General features: G+C 42.0%; 1 protein-coding gene across 1 annotated transcript in view; it reads left to right on the top strand.

The window, feature by feature from the left end:
* col22a1 (collagen, type XXII, alpha 1) overlaps positions 1 to 26,533 on the top strand; it is an 84,926-nt gene that overhangs the window by 5,164 nt on the left and 53,229 nt on the right. The window contains 16 exon segments of the mRNA XM_028598273.1: positions 641 to 790; positions 878 to 1,444; positions 7,494 to 7,574; positions 14,369 to 14,480; positions 15,185 to 15,308; positions 16,458 to 16,733; positions 16,898 to 16,978; positions 17,941 to 18,057; positions 18,171 to 18,215; positions 18,340 to 18,402; positions 18,630 to 18,668; positions 20,345 to 20,398; positions 20,507 to 20,560; positions 20,671 to 20,724; positions 23,496 to 23,549; positions 25,493 to 25,537. Of these exon segments, the coding sequence (XP_028454074.1) occupies positions 700 to 790; positions 878 to 1,444; positions 7,494 to 7,574; positions 14,369 to 14,480; positions 15,185 to 15,308; positions 16,458 to 16,733; positions 16,898 to 16,978; positions 17,941 to 18,057; positions 18,171 to 18,215; positions 18,340 to 18,402; positions 18,630 to 18,668; positions 20,345 to 20,398; positions 20,507 to 20,560; positions 20,671 to 20,724; positions 23,496 to 23,549; positions 25,493 to 25,537 (1,857 nt within the window). The 5' untranslated portion in view covers positions 641 to 699.

Genomic DNA, 26,533 nt, shown 5'->3' with positions numbered 1-26,533 from the left:
TTTCACTGTTGGAGAGACATGAGCACAAATCCTGTTTGCTAGGGCAGTGGTTCCCAACCTGGGGTCCGGGCACCCCCAGGGGGGGCGGCAAAGATCACAGGGGGGGGCGCGAGTCTTTATCTGGTTTGAGGTTGAGGTAAAAAAAAAGTTTTTGCACATGTTAAACAAATTATAATACACTAGAATATCTAATGTATACAAAAGTCTGTATGAAAACTATATATTTTGTTGTATCCTCAATTTTCCTGCCCCACGGCATCACTATTTTATGAATGAAACATGCCGGAGAAACAGTGCTGATAACTCCTCTGTATCAAAAAAGAAAGAGAGGCTCTATCTCGAGAGTTACATCAACTTCGGTTTTGGGTGGGGGGGGGCTCAGCTTTTCTTAGACATGAGTAGGGGGGGGCGCCAAGGAAAAAAGGTTGGGAACCACTGTGCTAGGGGACAGCTTGGCAAAAGGGATTACGTTTCTAAAATATCTTATAGTTTTGTTGTACATTTAATAATAATAATAATAATAATAATACTATTTTTATTTTTTAAAGCATTTTTCCAGACATTTACAAAGTGACTGACTGGAGTGTCTGCTGGAGGCCATGTCATAGTATTGTTGATTTTTCCACTGACCTTTCCACAGACTGGACAGCTTGATGGTGGTAATAAGCTAAACAAAACAGACCCAAAACCAAGGCCGAGATGGAATTACGACTGGGATTTAGGATCACCCTGGTCTTGGTCATTCTGGCCTTGACTCTTTCCGGCGAGGGAGTGGAAGCACAGAGGGCAGGTAAGACCATTAAGATTGAATAATTTTCGGATGCAGAGCTTATATTTACTGTAGGTGACTGAGTCCTCCCGCATTTACTTCTGACAGGATGTAAAAATGTCCACTATGACTTGGCGTTCATCCTGGATACCTCATCCAGCGTTGGAAAAGAGAATTTCGAGAAGATCAGGCAATGGGTGGCCAACATTGTCGAGTCGTTTGACGTGGCGCCAGACAAGACGAGAGTAGCCGTGGTTCGCTACAGCGACAGACCCACCACGGAGTTCACCCTGGGTAGACACAGGACCCTGGAAGATGTTAAGCAAGCTGCCCGTAACATACGCTACCTGGGGGGGAATACAATGACCGGGGATGCTATCAGCTACACCACCGCCAACATCTTCACGGAGCGGAACGGAGCCAGGCCTGCAGCCAGAGGCATTCAGAGGGTGGCCATCCTTCTCACAGACGGCCGAAGCCAGGATTATGTTCTGGAGCCCTCGAAGGAGGCCGCCAAAGCTGGCATCAGGATGTTCGCTGTGGGCATCGGGGAGGCGCTGAAGGTGGAGCTGGAGGAGATCGCCGCCGAGCCAAAGAATGCCCACGTCTTCCACGTGACCGACTTCAACGCCATTGACAAGATCAGAGGCAGGCTGCGGAGGAGGCTGTGCGAGAGTAAGTCAGCCGTCGGGCCCAGTGCCAACACATCGCTCACACTGCATGCCACATGGCTTCTGTTTGAAGCCTCACTCTGAAGAGCTTGCCTCACCCTGAACGTGCAGTTAATCAAATCAGACTCTTATTTTAGCCTTTTAAGCGCTATGCGGAGGAAAGACCCGAACCACAAAACCCCACCCCATCCACAAAGAGCTGCGGCACATGCATACAGTGCGATCATGATTGACTGAAGATGAAGTGTGTGGAGGGGGGGGGGCTGTTGCAGAAACTGGCTTGTAGATTATACCCAAGACATTTCTGTGGTAGGGCTGCCTTTTTGACTGCTGCTTTGGTGCAGAGGTGTTTAGCACTGGAGAGCTTGTCTCAAGCTAACCTCAGTGGTTTTTCCACTAGTGTGCTTAGAAAGTCTTTCAATGCAGGCACACAGGCTTAGGAAGTAGCTCACTTAGCCAAATGTATTTGCTAAAATAGGCCTAAAAAAAATAATACAGCTTTATGTTAGCTGTGAGGAGAAATGGAGAACTAAATCTGCATGTGAGTGTTTTGATGGAGAAGATGGATGCTTTGCACTCCAACACAAATTCCTGCCTAAAATTAGCCAGACAGGAAAGGAAAGGATGCCATAAGTCTTAGCCGCAAACAGTCAATGCAAAAACGGAAAAAGACATGATTACATGCTTTAGCACACAGATGAGCATAGTCAAACTCTCAACTCTCAACTCTCACAGTAATCTGGCTCTAAATTGTCAAGTTTGACATGGCAAACTTCCTCTGAAGGAATTGCTGATTCAGATAAACACCTTTTCATTCTTTCGTTTTAGGCTGTTCTCATGAACCATTCGTACAGGTAGCCACCCTTTGCTTTTTTATTAATAAGGGAAAAAATTCCACTAATTAACCCTGACAAGGCACACCTGTGAAGTGAAAACCATTTCAGGTGACTACCTCATGAAGCTCATTGAGAGAACACCAAGGGTTTGCAGAGTTATCAAAAAAAGCAAAGGGTGGCTACTTTGAAGAATCTAAAATATAAGACATGTTTTCAGTTATTTCACACTTTTTTGTTAAGTACAGAATTCCATATGTGTTCATTCATAGTTTTGATGCTTTCAGTGAGAATCTACGATGCAAATAGTCATGAAAATAAAGGAAACGCATTGAATGAGAAGGTGTGTCCAAACTTTTGGCCTGTACTGTATGTATTTCACGTGGTTATTGCCAACGAGTAGCGAGTAGAATGAAAGGCCGAAATTCTGCATGGGGAGAATGCTGTTGGGGTGGTGGATAGGTCAAACAACACAGGACTTTAACCCCGGAGTATGGGGTTCGTGTCCCACGTGTCACAGAAACGTTTTATATTATATATTTTATAACCCCACCCACGATGTTGTCCAAAACCCAACTGTCGCGTTCTTTTGTTCCTAAACCCAACTGTCCAGTCCTTCTTTTCCTAAATAAAACCCAACTGTCCCGTTGTTCTTCCATGTGTCACGTGAACGTACCTTTTATAAGCCCACCCACGATCTTTTCCTAAACCTAACTGCGTCGAAAGCGACGACGATAGTCCCGACCCAGCGCGTTTAGGTAAAGTGCATTTCGATATGACGCTAAAAAAGACTTTTAGCGCCAATAACAACGCCAAAGGCACTTGACCAATCGTCCGTATTTCACGCGATGGGAGTGACAATGTGTTTTTTTGCTGTATGCACCACATTCACTGCTGCTCTATGAGACTGCGAAGATCTGCGGAAACTCAGGGCTTTCAAGCAGGAGAGTAGAGTTCGGGGAAATGGGTTTTCGTGTCCCGGGAGTATTACTTAAAGGGAACCAGTGTTTTAACCCAAACCACAAACTTTTTTCTAATCTTAACTAGTCGTTTTGGTGGCGTTGCCGCATGACGCTCACCTTTTGTCGGTTAAACATAACATAACAGCCGCTGTCACGACTGCCCCCCCTCACGGTAACCCCTAACCCTGTACCCGGCTCATGGTCACCTCTTATCGGCTAAATTTAACTTTACAGACCGCTAAACTTAAACTGTTGTGGATAAGTTTCCGTACGCTATTATACGAAAACGATCAAGAGAATAACTTGCTCATATCATCTTTCAGAGTGATACTGGTGCAAGGGGAAGCATGGGGCTTCATTTTAAAGCCACTGACCTTTGAACTTGCTCCTTGACTCCATATATTTTCAATCTGTCAACTAGTAATGTAGGTTGTATATTGTAAAGTATGCCGTGCATGCAAGTTTAGAGCACTGTGGAACTAACCGAAGGCTAAATTTACGCAGACAGAAAGTTCCATTGTTTTCTTTCTGTAATCTCTCAAATCATCCAGAGTGAGTCTCTAAGTATATCAGTGGTCAGCACGACTGGCTCACAGAGCAATGCGATGTTATTTTCACCCAGAAAATTATAGCTCTAATGTTTCAAGTGGGTCAAGTGCAGCTTCTCCAGCGTCCCTGTCGAGTGTGTTCACCTTTTAATCTATAGGTTTAAAATGGACACTACTTATTATGTGCTGCACCGATTCATTAGAGCATGTGTGGCCTCCCTTACCAACGCAAAGGATCATACACCTGAATTTACATGATCCCAGTGACAGAGAACTCTAATATTAAAGCTCTTTTCTAACACCTGCAGTGTGTTTTAAAAAATGTAACAGCCACAATGATGACAAGGTAATGCGGGTAATAGTAAGAATTAAAAATGTATCAGATCCTGGCTGCAAATAAAATGGTGGCTGTTACTGCTCAAGCTTGTGCTGATACTATGAACCTGTCTGAGACATTCATTTCCAAAGTCAGGTTTGACATTGCTTCCATTTTAACTCACAACCGGATCCCTAAATTATAGCTCCAGGGCCAGTGCAGGGAGTAGCACAGCTATCTAGCATGCTACGTAAGTGTCAGGGCTGTGCAACAACACCACCTTTCAAAAAGAGTGACGCACTTCCATTCATTCACAGATTGGTACTCTTTGGTAGACATGCTGGCTTTATAAACAATAAAAACCAAATATCTTTTTACTACGATCTTCAATTATCACTTTCTAAAAGACTTTTACAGACAGACTGACGAGAAAAACAAGGCTCCTTTAATTTTGCTGCTAAACAAACTGAAGACTGACACAAACAAGGACAAACTATACAGCCGGAATTAGAAATAAATCATGTGAAATGGAGATAACACCACTTGTAGTGTTAATAACAAGAATGCAAGTGCTGACAGTTAAATTAGCTACTTAGATTTTCTTATTAGGCATGATCTTGGCTTTGAATGGAGCAGAAAAACAAGCCAAGCCGACCTCATGATGGACACCACAAAGGTTAAAAATCTACTCCGACAGGATGATTTTTTATAGCTGTGAGTTAAGAAAATTGCAGGGTCTGATAGTAGCTGTTTGACACATACTTGATCTGTTAGGGAAGTTGGAGTGTCTCACTGTGATATTTTGGGCCACAGATATTATTTAGTGCTGACAGTCACGACACAGACAAATTGTTGGGCTGATACTAGGTTTAATGAGAATGTTCCTCTGAACAGATTGATTACAAATTGATGACAGAATCCTGATTTGCTGTCGTACCTCATCAACAATGTGAAAATGTATCTTCCCATGTGGGACGGGGTGAGGAGCTTCTATTCAAATTCACCTTGTCAGTTGTAAAATGAATGCAGGCGAGCAGATCAAAGTTATTCTCAAACACTGATGAGATTTGTCGCAATAGATCTGAGATTTAGTTAGTGGGGATGGGACTTTTTTCTGTGTTGCAGCCCTGCTACTTAATTTAGATTGAAGAGTGGAATATATTCGGACATAAAAGTGTTAACTAATGCAACTGTAAAGTTGGGTTGAGTTGGGTCACCCAAATGACAAAAAAAAAACCGTGTCCTTTCACTTGCAGATAGTTTTGGTTTTTATTTACCTAGATTTCATACAAAACTCAAATGCAATGTAGGTAATAGAAATTGTGTTTATTGTGCTCACATTGAGAAACTACATTTAGACATAGTCTTTAGCCATGCTAACAGCTCTATAAGGCACAGCAATGCATTGAGCTTAAAGGTCCAGTGTGTAACGTCTGTAGTTGTTCATTACGGAAATATGTGTTGCCCGTTCACAAACTTGTCCTTTTTCATGAATATTTACCTCCACCATCAATTCCAAGTATTCCTATTGGCTTGAAATTGTACATTTGCATTCACATCAACTGGGGTAGACGCTCCATATTCATGCGTCATCTTGAAACACGTTAGCCGGTAAGGGACATACAGGACATACTGCTCCGCCTTTAGCATGGTTTTGGCATGGTTTTATTTCAGTTAACCTAATAGCTGGTTTGATTTGCATTGAGAGATGATCTTATGGAAAGTACCCTATGCCAATCTCTAGGTATGGTGAAGGGCATGTGATGATGTGGGGCTATTTTAATTCCAAAGGCCAAGGGAACTTTATCAGGATGCATAGTATCCTGGATTAATGAAATAACTGGCCTTTAAAAATAAAAATCTGCCTGCCTCTATGGGAATTTAACATAGGGGTGTGCTCACTTTTGTTGCCAGCGGTTTAGACATTAATGGCTGTATGTTGAGTTATTTTGAGGGGACAGCACATTTACACTGTTATACAATCTGTACACTTAATACTTTACATTGTAGCAAAGTATAATTTCTTCAGTGTTGTCTCATTAAAAGATATAATGACATATTTACTAAAATGTGAGTCAAAGTCATTAAAATTCATCCCAAGGTGGATATGGATGTCCGTAGCAAATTTCTTTGCCATCTATCCAATAGTTGTTGAGATATTTCAGTCTGGACCAGAGTGGGGAACCCACCAACATTGCCATTCCCTACAGCCATGCTGCTAAGGCGTCTAAGATTTTGACAGCAACCTTGACCACTTCCACGTGAACTGACCCTTTTAAAGATGTCAATCTCAACTCTAATGTTTACATCTAATAAACTAAACGGGATCCATATCTGGATACTTCAATAGTGAAACTGACATCTTGACACAAATAGAAAATAGCCCTCCTGCCAATAAAAACTCAACCTGGCGGTGTTACCTTTCTCACTGTCAACACCATGAATGGGTGTGGAAATATAAAACTGTGACTGCTCTTTGGGCCTGTGGTGGTGCCTCCTGCTCTTGTAGAGCCACACACTCCACTCCCCAGACATCAGTCAGGAGAGATGGAGGGCAGTCTGTCTGCGCTGGTGCTCTTCAGATCAAATATCAGTCCAAAGGCTGTGTTACAATGAGATCACCATTTCCTAAATCAATCCAACATTTCACACCTTTTTCGTCTGACCCTTCATAAAATTTCAGAATGATTGCTTATTGATTTCTAACAGTGGGGTTACCAATAGTCTCGCATTGCCAAACCTTCCACCACACCACTGCAGAGGCGGGTCTGGCTAGTCCACACAGCATTCCAGGATGGGAGAAAAACGTGCTCTGGTTTATTGGCATTTCTTTAAACCAATCACAATAGTCTTGGGCGGCACTAAGTGTCAGACAGAGCAACGGTGCCTCTGAAAAATAGCCTAGGGAAAAAACTTGTTTTGATGGAACATGTGTACGTTCAAAGGTTGTTTTAGTCGTCCAACAGAAAACTCTTTGGACAGATTGGACAGATAGTCTAGCTAGCTGTCTGGATTTACCCTGCAGAGATCTGAGGAGCATTTAACCATAGTCCTCATAAATCCACCGGAGTTTAGAATGCCAACACAAAGAAAGAGGATGGTGACGGACATCCGGCAGAAATCCGGCAGAAATCCGGCAGAAATCCGGCAGAAATCCGGCGGAATTTCCGGCAGCATCTGAACAATCCCAGAAATGAAACGTCGTTGATATAGATTAGACCTTTCTTAAAGTTTCAGAATGATTGCTTATTGTCATAAAACAACACATGGTTTCTAACAGTGAGGTTACCGATAAAAATGTTTGAACAGTTCTTTGCCTAACCTGTGCTCCCAAAAAGATCATCATATCCTGATTTACAGCGTGTCAAACTAAACTATTATCTTCTCTCCTCAGATGTCCTGTGTCCAAACATGAAGGTTCAACATGATCGGTTTAAGCCCAACAGCACCAGTTATGGTCTTGAAGAGGTTCCAGGTATGTGCAAACTGCTGCTTTTCTAATGGGAACATGTAGCGCTGGCAATACACCACAAAGTCAGCTCTTTGTTTTTCAAAGCATTTCCTACTCTCCCACATTCAGCATGGTTACATGAAGAGATGTTTTCAAATGCAAAGATTTAGACAGTTTCCACTCATAATTTCCTCCATTTCTATTTGATTGGAAACCAAATCAGTTTTATTCATGACTTGGAAAGTGCTACTTTTCTGTCTTGTTTTATGCTGCCATTATTTAAAAAAAAAAACAATATACTTGCAAAACCAAGCTGCTGTGTTTTAGATGCATTTTCTCTACGGTTGCAGGCAGCCATTGACGTCTACCCATTTCCATACAATATGGAAATCTAATTCTAGACCCTTCGAACCTGCTTGACTTGTGTAATCAATCACACTGAATACCAAGTTCCAGTCCTTTTTGTCAAAGTTGATCCCAAAGTCCCATTTTCCTCTCACTTCTTCACTTGGATAGTGCTAGTCTTAAACGGGGCTAATGAATGAATGGCATTAGCCAGAAGCTATTGTGTAGCTGTAGCTGCCTAGAGCACAATCACTACTGTTTAATCTTTCTAACATCCTTTGTTTTGCAATCAGTGCCTATCATCCCCAATTCCAAGCTGTTCTTCAATCACCTGCCACAATCTATGTTTAAATTCCACATTTCTGTATTTTGTTTTACTTTGTTTGTCGTGAAGTGCTTCGTGCTGGGAGACAAAGTGAATCAGCTTATCAGATGTCATTTTGGATGATGACATTTACATGTACGGTGGCTCTGAGTGGTCAAATAACTCCCTAAAGGCTTTTAAAGAATGCGACAAAACAGAAAATGTTAAGTTTCTTAGTCGGTGTGTAATATGACTATGATGAAAATTTGAAGTGTAAAAACAAGAAGCTAGCTGTTTAAGTCTGCTTCTCTTCATCCTAAGCTAACAGTTAGTGATTGCTTCATATTTATTATACAGACATTGATCTTGTCCTCTAACTCTCAGAAGACAAATAAACGTATTTCCCAAAATGTCAAATTATTACTTAAGTCGGATATACTGATGATGATTGTAGCAAAACTCACTGATATGTTCCTTTAAATGCAGCTGTGATTTTTAAGTTCAGCGCTTGAACTAGTCATCTACCAAGTGGAGCGTATACCTAGTCCATTTTTTTTTCTTTTTTCATATATTCCAAGCTGCTGTGCTCAAGGTTTCTCAGAACTCTTGAATAGCGTTTAACCAGAAAGGTCGGATGTTGTTATAAGAGTGTCTTTTGGGGGATCTGAGTTCCTGTCTATGTCTCCCACCCACATCCATCACACTGAGAGAAAAAACAGATGCACTGGCATGACTGTTTAGACTCCTGCTATGTTGACCTTAATGGAAAGAGAGATGTCAGAGCGCTGAAGACTGTGTTTTAGAAAGTTTGCCTCTTAACAAATTTGGCTGGCACAGTGATACCCGATAATTTGTTTCAACTGAGATCAACTGAGCAAATTACTGACATTCAACTCTTGTGCCAGTATCCAGGTATTTCCCCGCCAAATAGTAGTAGAAATGTAGTCAACATTTCAGCCTTTATGGGTCACTAAAAGTCACTGATACCCAGACCAATGACATTTTTGAAGCATCATTATTTCATGATTGAAGTTGGCATTCCAATGATAAATATGGAAAGGAATAATTATTCCACAAACCAAACGATCCATCGATCCATTTTTTTTTAACCCACTGATCATTTTCGGGGTTGTGGGAGGCTGGAACTTCTCCCAGCATGCATTGGATGATTGGCAGGGTACACTTTTGACAAGTCACATGTCTATCACAGGCCAATTTAGTGTTTCTACTGTAATTCATCTAACCTGCATGGCTTTGGGCTGAGGGAGGAAACCAGAGCACCTGGAGGAAATCCATGCAGACATAATACACAAACTCAACACAGACTGCAGATTCAATCTGTCTGTGAAATAGTCTCTGCTAAAAGGCTGCTGTGCAAACCATGGAGCCAAAAGAATTTGGCAGGAATCAAATGTCTTTGTATTGTATTGTTGTGTCAACATTTTGTATTGTTATACATCACTTATACTGTACTATTGGTTGTTAAAACGTAAGTATAGAGTACACAATTTCCCTCTGAAATATGGTAGAGTGGTATTTAGTGTTATATACAGTAATGGATGAACTCAAGTTTAACACGAGTACATTAAAATGATACTTAAGTACACATCTTGAGTAAATGTACTTATGCCGCATTTCCACTCCATGGTACCGCACAGCTCAACTCGATTTGACTGTCGGAACCGTTTCTTTGTGATCTTCCATTGGCAAACTCGTGGATAGTACCTGGTGCCTGGTACTTATTTTTTTCTGTCAAAGTTCCAAGTGAGCTGAGCCGATACTAGAAGATGGAGTTAAAACACTGCAGACCACTGGTTGGTCTGAGAGAACCGTTACAAGCACCAACACGCCATTTTCAAATAGCCAAACTACCGTCAATAGCATTTATTTTATTGACTTGACCCAGAATTAATAAGATGCCAGCCTCCAAAACTGCTTCATGGTCAATTGCTAGAGCTGATGTTCTGTTGTGTGGTTGCTGATGAAAGAATCCAGCGAGAATGGAGCGTTGCCGTTGAAGATGACGTCACGGCAGTTTTAGGTCAACTACGAGTCCCGCCTACAATGACAGGGTATTATCTGCAGGGGCAAACACAATCTAGAAATACACCTGGTACCAAAAATGAGCCGAGTCGAGTTGAGCCGAACCGTGCAGTGAAAATGAGGCATTAGTTACTTCACATCGCTGAAGCTGTGTTAGTGTTGCCTCCGCTGTTAGAGAAACGCTTGACGTTTGATATCACAGTTTCCTCTCAAAAGTTGTGTCTACAAGTTGAAGTGACTTTTTGGTCCAAGATAAAGAACAGCCAATCAGGGGTGATTTGGCAGCATAGAGTATTAGTATGTGCTTCTGATCACAGCTGACAGCATCACTTCCCACTGCCGAGACATAATATCAGATAATCGCCATCGAGCAAGTGCTAATTATGCTAATTATGGCTTTTCCTCTAAAGCGCACAGGAATTAGAACAAACTTGGGATAAATTACTGAAACCCGCTGATGTTTTCTTAGGCAGATGTGCCACTTTGTCAGATGTGCTGTAAGCACTCTAATTGGAATAAATCCTTTTGGGCTGTGTTTTGTTTATCTTTCCCATTCAAGTCTTGTCCCACTGGTAAATTATATGAGAACATGTTTTCTTGTAACCAAAAGCTAGGTTATTGTGGAATTCGCCATAAATATACTGTACACACTGCACTGATTTAGATTTATCTTACATTTAGCAACCAGCACCACAAATGAAACGGTGCTCCCTAAGAGGTACAAGTCACTACTATAATCATTTTAAATCCTTAGATACTGCCATGGTGTAACTTTAGAAATGGCTCTCTGTATTGTAACGGTTCCAACATTAGTTCAAAGGACCACCAGGAGCATTTGAAGAGGCCACAGCAGGTTCCCAGCAAAAGTGTAGTTTTCATTTTACTTCGGATGTTGGCACATTTGAGAGAAAGTATCAGGATGTTTTTTTTTTCTGGACTTCCATCGTTGCACTGACAGTTAGCGTCATAATCAGATCTGAGAGCCCAAACCTGCATTGGGCCCTAGACCTCTGTTATCAAACGGCGGTCTGAGGTCTGAAGCTGCCCGACATGACAAAGATGTCCGGGGTTTTCCCAAAATGCAGTAAGCCTGTAACTGCTGTGGCCTCGCTTTAAGACATACATTGTCAAACTTATATGAGTAAAGTGTTTTTTTTTTTTTCTTCTTTAGAGATTTTCTCTACATACAGAGAAGTAGTAGACAAACAGTATTTATCGTCACTACACCAGCAGCTCCTGTAGGTGCCAATTATGATTACCCAAGAAATGTTCCCTACGATGGTGCAGAGAGAGTGTAATTCTCCGTGAGAAATGTCAAGATTATTTGCCGCCGATTTGACAGCCAAGAGACCTGTGGTTTGAGTCAGACTTGTGTTTATCATGGGCTGTCTAGTCCGACCCCTCAGGGTACACGAGAGGCTGCAGAGCATCTTTGCGCCCCATGCGCTCACTATCTACTGCGCTGCACGACTGTTGCCATCTGCTCTGATCAAAAGAATGCTGTGTGTGTGCATTTGCCTTTTCCCAGTCAGTGAACTCATCTGGCTTTTCCCGCAGATCACCCCATTGGCTCGTTTTTTTGGCTGTCCAAAATAACTTTTTTAGTTGATTATACGCTATCCGCTGCCAGTCCAAATTACAGCTCTGCGATAAGATGGCCCCCAAACAGCCACAGAAGCGACGCAACGTGCACGACGCGAGCATGGTGACGATGACAATCAAGGCCAGCAAAAACTGCACAGCTGCTCGGCTCTTCCTCGAGCAAACCCTTCAGCGACACTGATGAGCAACAAAACATCCTTCTGTATAGCATCACTTGACGTTTTCACAAATTATTATCACTTGTCATTGTAGAAATGCTAGACTTCTGCTCTGATTCAAAAATAAGCCAAGCCCTTTTATACCAGGCTTCTATCAGCAAATTTCAATAGTCTTTCTTTTTCAGTTGGCTGCTTAGGATGTTTTTGCAAAGTGTGTCCTTTGGTTGTAATGGGAAGAACTAAAGACTGCACAGGTAGTATTAGAGAACACAGCTACAATAATAGTTCTGACACCTTCGGATAAGCTAGTTCTCCTGATTGAGTTTCCAGTCTCTATGCTTAGGCGTAGTAGTATTGCCAAAAACACAATGGCGGTTCTAGGGTTGCTGATAATATATAAAAGAACATTAAATACAAATAAAAGTAAGATTGAAGGACACATGGGCAAACTGCTTGTGTATTTAAAGCTTTAAGGCTTTTAACTATTTTATATTTATAAACGTCAGTTACATTGAAGCCATTTCCAAATTAGTTGATACAAAGCTAATGCTGCAAATCAGCTCCACAACACTGTCTCTGTATTTTTGTCAGTATGGCTATGTTTACAAAATGGTGTCGTCCGGCGACTTTGGCGCGCAGAAGCTCGAGTAAAGATGGTTACCTCTTCTGAAGAGTCCATCATGTTTTTTTAATCCTCCGTGTCCTCCTTGGCTACTAGCAACTGCGTGGAGGAGGAGTAGGGGTGGTGCGCGATCACCGAACACTTGCGTCATGGGTGATTAGAGTGAGGATCGGGCAGAATTTTTCTGTCTGAGCCAGGCCCACGTCCGACAAAGCAGTAATTGAACCCGGCCTGAGCCCGACAGGCATGAATATATTTATGTCCGAGCCCGACACAGTTAAAATCTTGTTTTTTCTCTTACTAATGAAACATGTACGTTTGTTTGTGTGGAAAGCCCGCTTTTATTAAGCAACTGTAGGAAGGCATTCGGAAATGTCAAAAGATGAGCGCATCAGCGCACACGGGTCAACAAGCGCACGTTAACACAGGCGCGCACTTACATAATAAGCTTTTTTAAATTTAAAATGTTCAATGCCTTATCGCGCTGATATGACCGAGCCCGACCCGAACATAATTTCTAAATATCTGTCCAAGCCCGTCGGAACCCGAAGGGCTCGGTTCGGATATCCATCCTCTAATGTGGATGCGCTGACAGTGTTGTTGTCATTACTTAGAATTTGTCATGGGGGAGACAGAAACTACGCACTATAGCTTTAAGTAAAATCAGAAGCAGAAACAGCACCGTTTACTGACCAGTAACTTTAACCGGTAACTGTTAAAGATGCCAGTGAATAAATGAATGGAGATGTATTAGAAATGTCCACCAAAAAATATTTTATTCATGTACAGACCAGCACAGTGAAACCCTCCCCCTGTGGTGAATGCATAGTAATCTCTTATCCCTAACAGTGCACCTGAGACACTACTGACATACATAATAGCTGTGGCGGATGACGAATCCCCTCAGTTATTCAGTCTGTGAAAATGGCTTTTGTTTTTAATCTATTTTTTACTCTGTTGCTAATGGCACAGTGGCAGCCTGTGTGTCTTACCACCTGTTTCCGTGCTATTTCTAATGACCTCTGCTAAGCTTTTGCCAGACTCTCACATTACCACCTTAATGTCCCGGTTTCCTTTTTGGAAGATTAAGTGCGCTGGTGTCAATATTCCCACCGGAAACCTTACATCTCATAGATTTAGTTGCATTGCTTAAAGGCCGTGCAGGAATACGTTGCGGCTGTCCTCATCCCGTTGGCTCTCTAATGGCACAGTCTGCTTTCGGGAGAGCTCAGTGCACACACACAACATAACCACCAGCTTTTCAGCGAGATCTGCCGGACAAACTGGCAGCATTGCAGCAACTCATCCTGCTGGAATTGCCATAGCTACAGCGCTTGTTTGCTGCACAAGGGAGTGTCCTTTCTGAACCCCCTAAATATGACCTGTGGTTACACCACTTCAAATCACAAGCTGCAGGGCAACGTTGACACACGTGCACACACTCTCAGACTTAAAACCAACAGCGGACCCTAACAGTGATGGAAAGTATTTTTTTCTTTCTCCTCTGGCAGCAAATCAAATGAATGTTAATTTCACAGTTATTCCGTGATTTTAATCTTCCTCCAAAAAGCCACAAACACAGTGGCCGTAGGGTGTGGTGGGACTGACCCAATTAAACCTCAGTATACCCCAAGAAATCTGACAAAGCCATAACTCAACCTCAAGATTTAAGAGCCTTGGGTGCTTATTTATGTGTGTGTGAGCGACTTGAATCCAACTAGGCTATTTTATTGTGTTTCTGCAGGGTTCGACCTGATGGAGTACTTCAATGTGAGAGATATTCTGGGAACCAGAGTTGATGAAGGCCAAAGTTCTTACGTTCGCCTTGGCACCATGCCCATTGTGCAGCAAACAGAGTAAGTGACCACCCTATATTGCAAACAATAAGCTGTGTTAAGTTGTGACTTAAAGTTATGGCCAGAGAAACCTGTTAGGGCAGTGTTTCCCAAACTTTTTAACGTGACGGACCCCTGAAATAAAACAAATTACACCACAGACCCCCATTTGATAAGATTTCATCCCAGGGTCCCCCATCTGATGGGGTTTTTTGCTTTTAGATGTTTTATTACAGAAAGTGTATGATACGCATTAAACCCATGACTGAAATAGTCATACATTCTGTCATTGTGTTCCTTATGGATGGAATTATAGTAGACAACAAATGATTCCCCTCTTTGCTCCACTTTGGGAACCACTGTGTTGGGGAACCCAAGGCAAAAATTCACTGTTGGACCCCTACTGAAAATATGTAAAGTGTATAACACACAAAAGAATGTTTTCATGCATTTCATGCAGAGTTTAACTCACCTCAAAAGGAATAAAGGTTTGTCAAACAGTTGTATCAGCACGTCTTACAGTGGATATTAAAATATAACACTGTATGTAAATGTTTTGTTCATGTAATGCAATGTCACTCTGCTTCGGGGAGAAGGAACTGTGGACAGACAAAGCGGTTATAGGTGTTTGTGCATAAAAGTCTAAACTGTGACTCTGTGTTCATGACGTACGTGAAATAAAGCATGGTTTATGTCAGCAATAACAATGTGCCTTTACCCTGTAGAGACGTGTTTCCTCAAGGGTTGCCAGATGAATATGCCTTCGTGACGACATTCAAATTCAGGAAAACCTCACGACGTGAAGATTGGTACCTCTGGCAGGTTTTTGACAAATATGGAATCCCACAGGTGGGTCAGCCCAATGTAAATAGTAATAAATGTGACTATTACTGTGTGTTTGGATGTAATTAAATCCACACTCCTGATCATGAATTTCAAATGGAATGTCACTTGGAATACTATAAGTTGTACCATAATTCTTCATGTTAAAGCAAAGACTTCAGAGAACATTTCTAAACTTTCTACCATGAATCGGCTTGATTATTTACTTTCATAGTTTGCCTGCACAGAAAACTAAGTTTTCTGCTCTCTGTAATTCTCCACATCTTGACTTGGAACTTGGCAAGTGGTGGAAGTACTCAGGTCTTTTACCAAAGTAAAAGCAGTAATACCACAATGCATGGCTGTAGTCAAGACTAACTTAATCAAGTCCAAGTCAAGACCAAGTCCAAAGGCAATTGAGACCAAGTCAAGACCGAGCCCAGAGCAAATCGAGTCTTGTTCAAGACCACAATAGACAATATTGTCTTTTCAATGCAAAACTATGATATAGTGATTAAGGATCTGTAAACAAGAATCATCTATCTTCTAACATCAAACTAAGGGGCCATCCACACGGAAACACTTTTTGGTTTTTGCATCGTTTTAGCCGATCGTCCAAACAAATCCTGTAAAAAAATGCATAGAATTCAGGCAACGTTTTGTACAACTGATCCCGAATCAGCAGCCAGGGACAACTTGACCTGTTCTCAATAACCAAGAGTCCAAGACCATTCCAAGTCCAACAAGGCACGAGACCAAGACAAGTGAAAGACTTCAAAAAGGTGGACTCCAGTCCGGACTCAAGTACTACAGCCCTGCCACAGTGTATCAAAATATACTTAAAGTACCAAAAGAAAAAAGTACTCATTATATATATAATTATTAATGAATTAATATGTGCATTTAATATTTTTATCTAATTTACTAATATTTGTTATATTAAATTGAGAAGCATGTGAATTTCCAACCTGGGGATCAATAAGGTTTTATCTTACGCTATAATAATAAATATAATCATCGTAATATATATGTTTTGGGAACAAATTACAAGTAGCTCAAAAATGTACTTCAGTACAGTTCTTGAGTAACTGTACTTAGTCCCATTCCACCACTGAACTTGACTGCCTGTACTTTCCCTCTCCTATCGTTAACGTTGTCCCGCCTCCGACTTGTCAGGTGTCCATCCGCTTGGACGGTGAGAACAAGGCGGTGGAGTACAACGCCGTTGGCCTGACAAAAGACGCCGTCCGAGCTGTGTTCAAGAACCCTGAAGTCGACAACCTGTTTGACCGCAACTGGCACAAGATCGCCCTCAGCGTGGAGGCCAAGTCTGTGTCTCTGTACCTGGACTGCAAACACATCCAGACTCTGCCCATTGGAGACAGGGAGGACATTGATATCCAGGGGAAGACAGTGATTGGGAAGAGGCTTTATGACAGTGTCCCTATCGATGTGAGTCTTTGCCCCGCATGTGTGGTAGTTCAATACACGAAGCATTATGCGAGATTTTAAATTTCCCCAATACCCTCCACTCTAGAGATATTGGGATGTGTGAAAGCAAATGTTATTGTCTGGAGGTTGATATGTTCATCAATTGTGTGTCTGTGTCCGTGCAGTTTGACCTCCAGAGGATGATGATTTACTGCGATTCCAAGCACGCAGAGCTGGAAACCTGTTGTGATATACCCAATGGTCCTGTGAGTATTGTCACAAAAACGATTTGTTTCTGACTGGAGGTTACTTACTACTGTATCCCAAGCTAGCTTCTAATTTAAAACTTAAAAAAAACTAGCAAACAAACAAAGCTAGGTTAACATAAACGTTCAGCTTTTGGCTTTGTTACCTACTGTAGCCAACCACCAGGCTCATTTTGTAAAGCAACCGAATACTACTTTTTCCCTGCAGCCAGATTTTATGCTAAGCTAATTACTAAGATAAACGCTAAGCTAAGCGCCAATTGCAGCTGTGTTTTGGGATCTCACCAAAGATTCTCTGGGCCCTGTCTTGCACCCAGCGCAGGGCAAAGCCCGACGCAAGTGTAGTCCCTAGTTTAAACCGACGCAGTTGTCAGTTTCCCGTCCAAATAAAATAAAAAATAAAAATATTACGGTGCAAATCTGCCATCATAATAGCAATGCGCCAAGGTCCAAACGCGTCTGGCTTTTAAAGGGAATGGGAGATGACCCTCTGATTGGTTTATTGCATGTTACGCCCAAAACACACCTATGAATTAATGAAGACACTAAAGACAACCCTTTAGGACCATGCGCCCGGCGCACGGACCCTTTTTTCCGCCGTCAAACTAGCGAAAGTGGATTTGGACACGCCTTAGATCGTTAAAATAGGGCCCTCTATAACTAAAGATGGCGCATTACAAGCTGCGCCAATGGTATGAAATGGTACACACTTCCTGTCTCCTGAATGGGAGTGGCCTTGTTTGAAAGTGTGTGAAAATTGTGTGGATGGATCAAAAGTCATATTTGTATAATTTGTTAATACTTTTCTTTTGCTAACGTTAATGTAGATATTTACACAGCGTAAAGACATATTTAGCATTGGCCACTATACGTTGAGTGAAAGCCATTTATTGTCAAGCCAGAGTGGCTCAATGCTCATCAGATACTCCTGACAGTTATTTGGTTTGACCATATCATTTCAGTGCCCTAAGAAAGTGGTTACGGAGGCTACCCCTGTGGAACTCCCCACTCCGACACCTACTGCTGTGGAGCAGAAGAGAGGCCCTGAAGTGAACTGTTCGTGCCCTGCAGGAGATAAGGTAAAGCCACCGGATTTTACCAGACTTTATCCCTGTGTATTATTTCACAGATGAGTTGGGAATCCTTTTCTTAAATGGCTTTCGAAAGACGTCTTTCTTTCCATTTCTCACAGGGAGATACTGGTCCGCCTGGTGTTGCAGGTCCTAAGGGTGAAAAGGTCATCTAACGTTGCCTTTAAGTACTTTTTTGAGTGTGAAAAGACTACAGTTTCATTATGTTCCAGAGCTGTTTGTTCTACTTTTCTTTTTTTTTTATTGTGTGAACGTGCGTTTTTTTTTTAGGGTGACACTGGCCTTAAGGGCGCCATCGGATCGCCTGGAATCAGAGGAGAAAAAGGAGAAACTGTATGAAAAACTTAAAGTGTGCACAATAACAAGCGTAGTTTGCATTTCAATGGAGCGAAAATAGCTAAATGATTACGTTTCAACACATCATGTTCATTGGGGTTAAGAGTTTCAGTAGCAATCATACATATTTCATCTATTTCAGACTGCATGCCTTCCAGCTACTATCTCTGCTTTTATTTTCCCGCCTCGATAATAATTGATCCTTGTCGATGAATTATTTGCAGGGCAATGTAAACTCTGTCAAAGGTGACAGAGGTGAGAAGGTAAGTGAGCCTGTTCTTCCTGATGCTGCATGAGCATCATGTTCACCTTTTGTCTCCGTGCATATTTCATGTGCATGTACATCCCAGACACAGTTTTCTGATTTCTCTCTCCGATGCTATATCTTCCTTTTGTTCCTATCTCTCATTTCATGTGTTTCTTCTATATGCTATTTTAGATATTTATTTCATTTTTTTTTTTGACTTAACGTTTCTGTCAGGGAGTGGCTAGGAAAATGCTGAAAACAGCTGTTATTGTCAGGATTAGAGGGACAGGTTACCACAGAGGATGTGTATAGCAGAGAGGGCAGGCCCGCGCAGACGCCCACCCAGTCTGTCCAAAATCACAGCCTCTGTGCTGCCTGGCAGTGCCAGCTGGGACGCTCACAGTATAATTTATTCCTTGAAGCAAAGTCCTCCGCGTGCATCATTCAAGCCGTCCCGAGAGGGGACGGTTAAAAATGGCCACAAGTGGTCTGGAAGACGAGACGTGGTCTTCTCACGTGTGTTATTTTACTTTGGTTGTGATAGTTTGGAGAACGCATGTGTCATTATTTTGGATGAAACAGGTGAGGGTAAAGTGTTAAAAAAAACGGTAGGGAGCTTTTTATTTTATTTGAATGTCAGTAACAGTCAGACAGACAGCAGGACTCATTTCACGATGTGTGCATTCTCATTTTGTAGTTCTTTTACTGCTGTAAAGCCATGCTGGTTTGATAAAACTGCATTCAATCGAACTTGAATGCAGGGCATCCCCTGTCGCTTTTGCTATTTCCAACTTCCCGCGTGAGCATCTGTCTTCACTTTCTCCCGGCGAAGGCTGCAATTTGTCGCCGTAAACTTTGACATGACGTAAGCCCACCCCAAGCCTGTGGTTAAAAATGGCTTGAGTCGCATGGGTGGGGGTGGGGTGGGGGATGAAGTGAATTCATCCGGCTTTGATTGGCAGGCAATTCCCCGCATGGCAGTGCTGATATAGATAATGTCTTCTTGGGGGCCTCCCTCCGTCCCTCCCAAATCTCTGCAATAGAAAGAAATGACGTGAGTTGAAGTGATACAAGCTTCCAAAGTAATTAAAGGTCCACCTTCTGTGACTTGTAAAGTGGCTTGTGAAGTCTTGCGGTCGGCATAGGCCTTGCGGTACCGTGTAATTTACCCGCTGTTGCTTTTCACTCGGTCCAGCTTTCGGTCTCTAAAGGGCATCGCTTGGCATGGCGCGTGACATCAGTGTACAAAACCAAAAGTGCAACGCTGTGAAGAAAGACAAGTGGGAAAACCATTGTTCCTTTGAGTCTTTTGGTTGGATGTGCGACCAGACTGTAGTGGGTCTTGGTGAAGTGGGTGACAGCTGTTAGCATATTCTGGCGCCCAAACATTTACCCAAAAGTTTCTATGTGTGTTTGTGTATCTTTACTTGTGTAACTCTTTGTGTCCTGTGCGTGTATATTAATATTAACGCCTCGTCTTTTTTGTCCAAATGTCTGTATTCGACTGTTCGGTTAATCAAGTCCATTCATTCACCTCTTGACATTTGCTCTACATTAATCCTCCAACCCTCACTAAACCATGTTCTGTGACGCTACCAGGTTGATACTGATCGTCGCCTGCGTTACCGGCCCTCCTGCATGCGTGTGTGTTACGGTACGGTTAAAAGTCAATAACTTGCCTTCTGTTTACAGGGTGATTCAGGCAGCGTAGGGTTGACAGGTGCTCCTGGACAAAAAGGAGAGAAGGTGTGGCACTCGTGAACCCGGACATGTGGAGGATTTCATTAATACGTTGAATCTTATAGTGAAAGTTCACATCCTGGTGTTAATGACGTGTTTCCGATCTTCTGACAGGGACTTGGTGGTGTGCCAGGTATTGATGGCTTATCTGGAGACAAAGGAGACAAAGTAAGAATGATATATATATCTTTTTTGTTTGTTAATGAATTCAGTCAGGGTTTTGCAGCACTTGTGCAAATGTCTATGTTTTCATCTGTATCTTTTTTTTTGGTAAACAGGGTGAAGCGGGGCGGCCTGGTAATCCAGGAGTGCCAGGTCTAGCTGGACAAAAGGTTTGTGCGCGTGTCCTTCCCATATTTTGTTTTATCTTTATTAATTGTGTTTTTGGGCACTGATCTTAGATACGCACTTTGTTCTGACAAATCAGCGTTATATATATATATATATATATATATATATATATATTTTTTTCTGGACAATTACCACTCAGCCTGTTATCCATTTCCTGTGAAAAAAAGGGGGCAGTTTGGTTGACCCTCGGATGAAGCATCGACTGGTAGGGGTGTGCAAAAAAATCGATTAAATTCTCTACCGATTCCAAATCGATCCATAGAATTCCAAAAATCAATTCATATATATGTATTACAATTAAAAAAAAAAATATATATATATATATATATATATATATATATATATTTTTAAATGGTATATCTACTGCAATCACATGGGAAAAGTAACTACATTTACATACTGTGAATCTTTTTTTGTTTGTTTTAAGATTATGTTTTCAGCCTATTTGGATAGGACAGCAGAAGACATGAAAGGGGAGAGAGAGGGGGGGAATGACACGCAGCAAAGGGCCGCAGGTCAGGATCAAACCTGGGTCCGCTGCATCGTAAACCTCTATATACAGGTGCCTGCTCTACCAACTGAGCTATCTGGGCGCCTGTGAATTGTTTCTTTTTTCATCGGGAATCGTTTTTGAATCAAAAATCAATTTTTGAATCGAATCTTGAGCCTAAAACTCGATATCGAATCGTGACATTTTCTGAATCGTGCACTCCTATCAGCTGGTGAAAGAGCCAGGAGCTTCCGTGGACCGGTTTAAAATGAGTCATGGACGATACCATAATATTCACTGTGTATGAGAGGTTGCTCCTAGCGTACCTTTTATCATATCATAATGACCAGGTCATTAACATTTTTTACTGAAATGTTTTGTAAGAGAGAGAGAGAGACAGAGAGAAGAGAGAGAGAGAGAGGGAAGGGGATGCGCTCAAAAACGGGATAAGCCTCATAACCGCAATATTGATGTCCATTCATGATCCGTGGGATCAGCGTTACTCAGCGTCCAGCAACCAGTTTATCTACGGATCGAGTCGTGAAAATGAGCTGATTAATGGTGCATGGGTTGTTGGTGAAATAGCGTATAATTAATGAAAACATTATTCCTGTGAACGGAGCAGAGAGCCGAACAGAGCTGCTGTCGGCTGCTGCTCCCGTGTGCGTTTACATATTGTTATCATTAGATGAGTTAATAAACAAAGTAACAAAGTTGCTTAAACTGTGTAAGCTAGCAATTGCTTGCTCCCTCGTTAGCCATTACAACTGTAGCCTGTTAGGCCGGTTACACACTGATCGAGCGTGTCAGCTGCGTGGCGTGTCCGTTTTAATTTTGGCTCCCATGTTAGCAGGTTAGAGCTTACACACCGCCTGCGTGACACGCACGTCTCAGGCTCGGCTCGAGCCGCGCCGAAAACGCCTGCCTGCTAGAACCGACGCCTTTTTTTCACGCGACACGCAAGCGTGTTGGAAGCGTTTCCATGGAAAATAGAATAGGAAAAGATGTTTATACAGTATGTCATTTAGACACTAATACATATTCATAAATGACATTTTGATGTTTGAAAGACTCTACGTTTTTATATAAGTGTAATAAAAAAAAAATTGATTATCTAATATTGCACCTGTCAATACAGAACAAAATATTCTGTAGCCTATTTTGCCGTCAATACTGCCGACGTTGTCTTTGCTGTAATCAAGTTATAGTTTAACATGTTATTTCATTTTATCAATGGGAAACATACATGTGTACAGACAAGGCTAGCAGCAGCAGCGCCGCGTCAGACACGTTTCTGGTGTGTAAAGACATTGAAAATGCCACGCAGACGCCACGCAACAGAAACGCCACGCTCACGCCACGCAGGCAGTGTGTAACCGGCCTTAGGCAAAACTATGCCAGGCTGTCTTTTTTTTTTTTTTTCTGCTCAAAAATGATTTAAAATAATAATAGCAATAATAAATCTTTTAGATTAAGCAGTGACAACAAAAACAACTTTTTTTTCTTGCCAGCCGGCTTCTAGCCTGAACGTGGAAGACAGCTGACCTACTTCATCTTACAGTATAATAGCCCCACTTCACAGCAGCACAGGTGCTATCAATTTGATTAACGGTTGCTCACTTCTATTCAAGTGTCCCAGTGAGTCGTGGCAGTGTGACAGTGAGCCATTGTTAATTTGATTATTCACACCTGTGCGTTTTCTCTGTGACATTTCAAAATGGCTTTCATAAAGTGGCCTATTGAAGCCTATTGAGCTAGTTATTCATTGCAACACATAAGTGTTCTGATTAGGACTGTCCTGCGTAAACAATAGAAAGTTATGGCTTCAAATATCAGTCGAACCTACAGCTTTTCTCACTGCGGTGTGTATCATTTAAATGGGAAAAGCCTTCTAGAAAAATACCTCATGAAAACAAAAGCAGTGATAAAAAGAAAGATAGCTTGCAAGTGAATATCATAAGACACATTTTTTTGTTTCTTGAAAAGAAAAGAATGGAAGTGAGGTTAGGGGTCAAAGGTCAAGGTTCTCCCATGGTGGTCGGGGTATTGGGGGGTTGGGGGGGTCTTTTACCACTGCCAACTGCTGTTTGTTTTTTGGGGGGTTTCAGGTTTCTTAGTTGGTCAGTTGCATTTCTTACATTCATTTACCTCTGACTCAGTAGTCCCCCAGTTGGCATGCAGAATATTACTGGGTAACACTTGTGGAGAGTCCAAGGTCAATAAACTGCACTAATAAAATGTTGTTCAATCTATATTATATAGGGAATTCAAGGGGATGAAGGCACTCCTGGCACGCCAGGACCAAAAGGTGTCACTGTGAGTATAATCTGAGTGCATTTATCTGAGTGCATTTGCCCAGGTAATCGAGGGGAATTTCAGTATTTGTGACAAATGTGAAGAAAAATCTTTGAAACTGGTCCAGTGTTGAGCAAGAAGGATGTAACCGGCAGACACAAACCGGAATCGCGCAACGTCAAAGTATGTCCACTAAAAGGGCTGTTTTTTGTTGCCACTGACAGACTTGGGTTGTTATTATATAAGTGTCTGACTACATTATGGGAAGATGGAGTTTACATTTAACTTGCCATCCTTTCATGTGTAACCTAACTGAGGCCGGGTAAACACAGTAACTTTAGCTTATAGCAGTAGCTTACCTCCGGTCTGTCTGCAGCATTTTTCTTTAGGATTATTTCTCATCTTTGGCTGGCACGAGCCATCGCCAGTCAAATACTGTAGACGGTCAGCGATGGTCTGCAAGGCGCCGTGTATGGGCAGGAGTGTTAGGATCCATTTGTAGCTGCGGCACGTCAATTTCAGCCTGTCGGTATCCCAAAGTAATAAGATAAGATAAGATAATACCATATTGTCTGTTACACAAGGGTTACAGACAATTGTCTTTGACAAGGATCCAGTCACAAAGAGACATTCATACGGACATATAAAAACAAGACATGGGGGTGTTAAGTTATCAGGTGACTGTGGTGTTCATTTTGTGCTGTTCAGTATGGCTATTGCAGAGGGGATGAAGGATTTCTTGTAGATGTTTTTTTCGGGCCCAGTGGTACCCTAATACGCCTGCCTGATTGTAATAGCTGGAAGGAGTGATGGAGGGGACCTGTGATCAGGTTGGCTTTCCTGATCACTGAGTGGCTGTACAGCTCAGATAGGGGGTGATGGGGGGAGCCAGTTATTTTTTGCAGCGTGATTCACTATGCATGAAAGTCTTGTTGTGTGTTTGATGGTGAGTTGGTTGTACCAGGATGAGATATTGAAAGCGAGAACTGATTCAATGAGGGAGCGGTAAACCAAAGTTAACACGTCCTTACTGATCTGAAAGGTTCGGAGTTTTCTGAGCAGGTGGAGACGTTGTTGTGCTATTTTTTATATGTTGTGTCTGTGTGTTGTGAAAAGGACAAGGGTAGTTTCTATTTCTGTGCCCAGGTACCGAAATACCTCCGCTTGTTCCACTGGCTGACCCTGGATGGAACAGAGGTGATGCCTTGTCTCTGCCCCCACAGCAAAGCTCCTTCGTTTTTTGTAAAAGTGTGTGACAGATTGTTTACAACCTGCTGGTATGCGTGCAACCAAAGCAATGTCATCAGCATATTTAAAAAGTGCCATACCTTCACTGATATACAAGATGTTGTTGGTATACACAGAGAAGAGGATTGGGGATAAAACACAAACTTGTTCCAGTATTTAAAATAAGATTAGTTGATTTAACCAGCGGTTGAACCAGGGTACAAGCGGACGAAGATGGATGGATGGATGGATTGGTTGATTTAACCCCATTAAAAGACACCTGTTGTGGTCTGTCCAGCAGCTAATGTCTATAAAAGCTGCGCGAAGTTTACGCTGTCTCCACTCCAAAACAACAGAATCCCTGGAACTGTTCTCTCTCCACTCATGTTCTATACTATAAACACACATTTTTCCCACGCTGCTGTCTTTCGCCAAGTCACCTCGCAAGATTTCAGAACGAGACTTCACCATCACTCTATAATGTAGTCAGTCACTCAACCAATTTTAGCCAGTGGCAAAAACAAGCACTTTTAGTGTATGGAACACGGCTGGCCGGTTACAGCGTTGTAGCTCAATATTGGAGCAATTTCAAAGTTCACATTAGCCACTTGGGCACAAATGCATGGGAAAAAGGGTGTATGTTTAAAAAAGAATTCCCCTTTAAGATCTGATATTGATAAATTGTAATATAAGATTTTGAAATTATAACATTAATGATGTTGCTGTGGTTGTTGTAGGGGGAATCAGGCATAAAAGGTGAAAAAGGATCTCCGGGAACCATGGTAAGTAATACTGCACCAGTTCTTTGATATAAGAAATCACATTTGACTTATGTAATGTAAACATATCACATCTACTGTAGCAGAGAGGGGCTCAGCATAATTGCTCAAGAGCACTTGGACAGAATAGAAGTTGCTGAGGGAAACGAGAGTGTCACATTTACTTTTTCCTGGCCATGTTTTCCCAGTGGGATTTGAACCATGTATGTTTGATTGAACCTGTGCAGAACAAGGTTCATACCGCAAATCCTGTAAACAGGGTTAACTTAACTGAGAGAGGCCTTTCTTCTCAGAGGAACTGAGAACTGCGGGGCGTAATCGTGCAAACAGATGTGGCTTCCTTGAATCACTCTTCACACTTCCTGTCTGGGATCCTGCAGGGGAGTTTGGCAACGCAGCTCATTCAGGCCTTTTCAAGCTTTGTTGATGTCCAATATTTCCTCCTACCTGCTAACACCTTTCTTCTTTTGCCAACCAAACGAAGTTAGACTGCAGTTCAGACTCAGCCGATTCAGCTAATAAATCAGTGAAAGGTCATCTGCCAGCATCACAATGGTTTCCAACTGAAGTCAATTTGTCAAGATGTTTTTGTGATCATGACTCCACCGATACGACAAGTAACAGATTGAGTAGAATGATATAAGAGACAGTTGTAACAATTACTTTTGTATCATGCTGAGATGTCAACTCAAATTTAAATTTAAACGACTTCAACAAGGGTTTTTTGTAGAAAGCAGTAAACACGGAATCGTTACAATGATTACTTTGCCTTATGTCATGAAGATTTGCAGCAGGTTCTAGGCATGCTGAAGGGCCATTCAAACATGCTGATGTCAGGTTTAGAGCTGTCTGTCTGCCAGCCAGTCAGTAAGCAATTTCCTGTTGATGAAAACTGGAAAAGTACTTGCCTCAGTGAAGTGATAAAGGGAATATGTGGTTTAGAGTAGGCACCTGGGGTTAAAGTCAGAGCGATGTTTGCTGACTGAATATTCAGGGTTG

The sequence above is a fragment of the Perca flavescens genome, chromosome 14 (genome assembly GCF_004354835.1).
Source record: "Perca flavescens isolate YP-PL-M2 chromosome 14, PFLA_1.0, whole genome shotgun sequence".
Taxonomy (NCBI): domain Eukaryota; kingdom Metazoa; phylum Chordata; class Actinopteri; order Perciformes; family Percidae; genus Perca; species Perca flavescens.
Note: the sequence above shows the minus strand (reverse complement) of the source record. Positions and strands in the feature narration are given on the sequence as shown.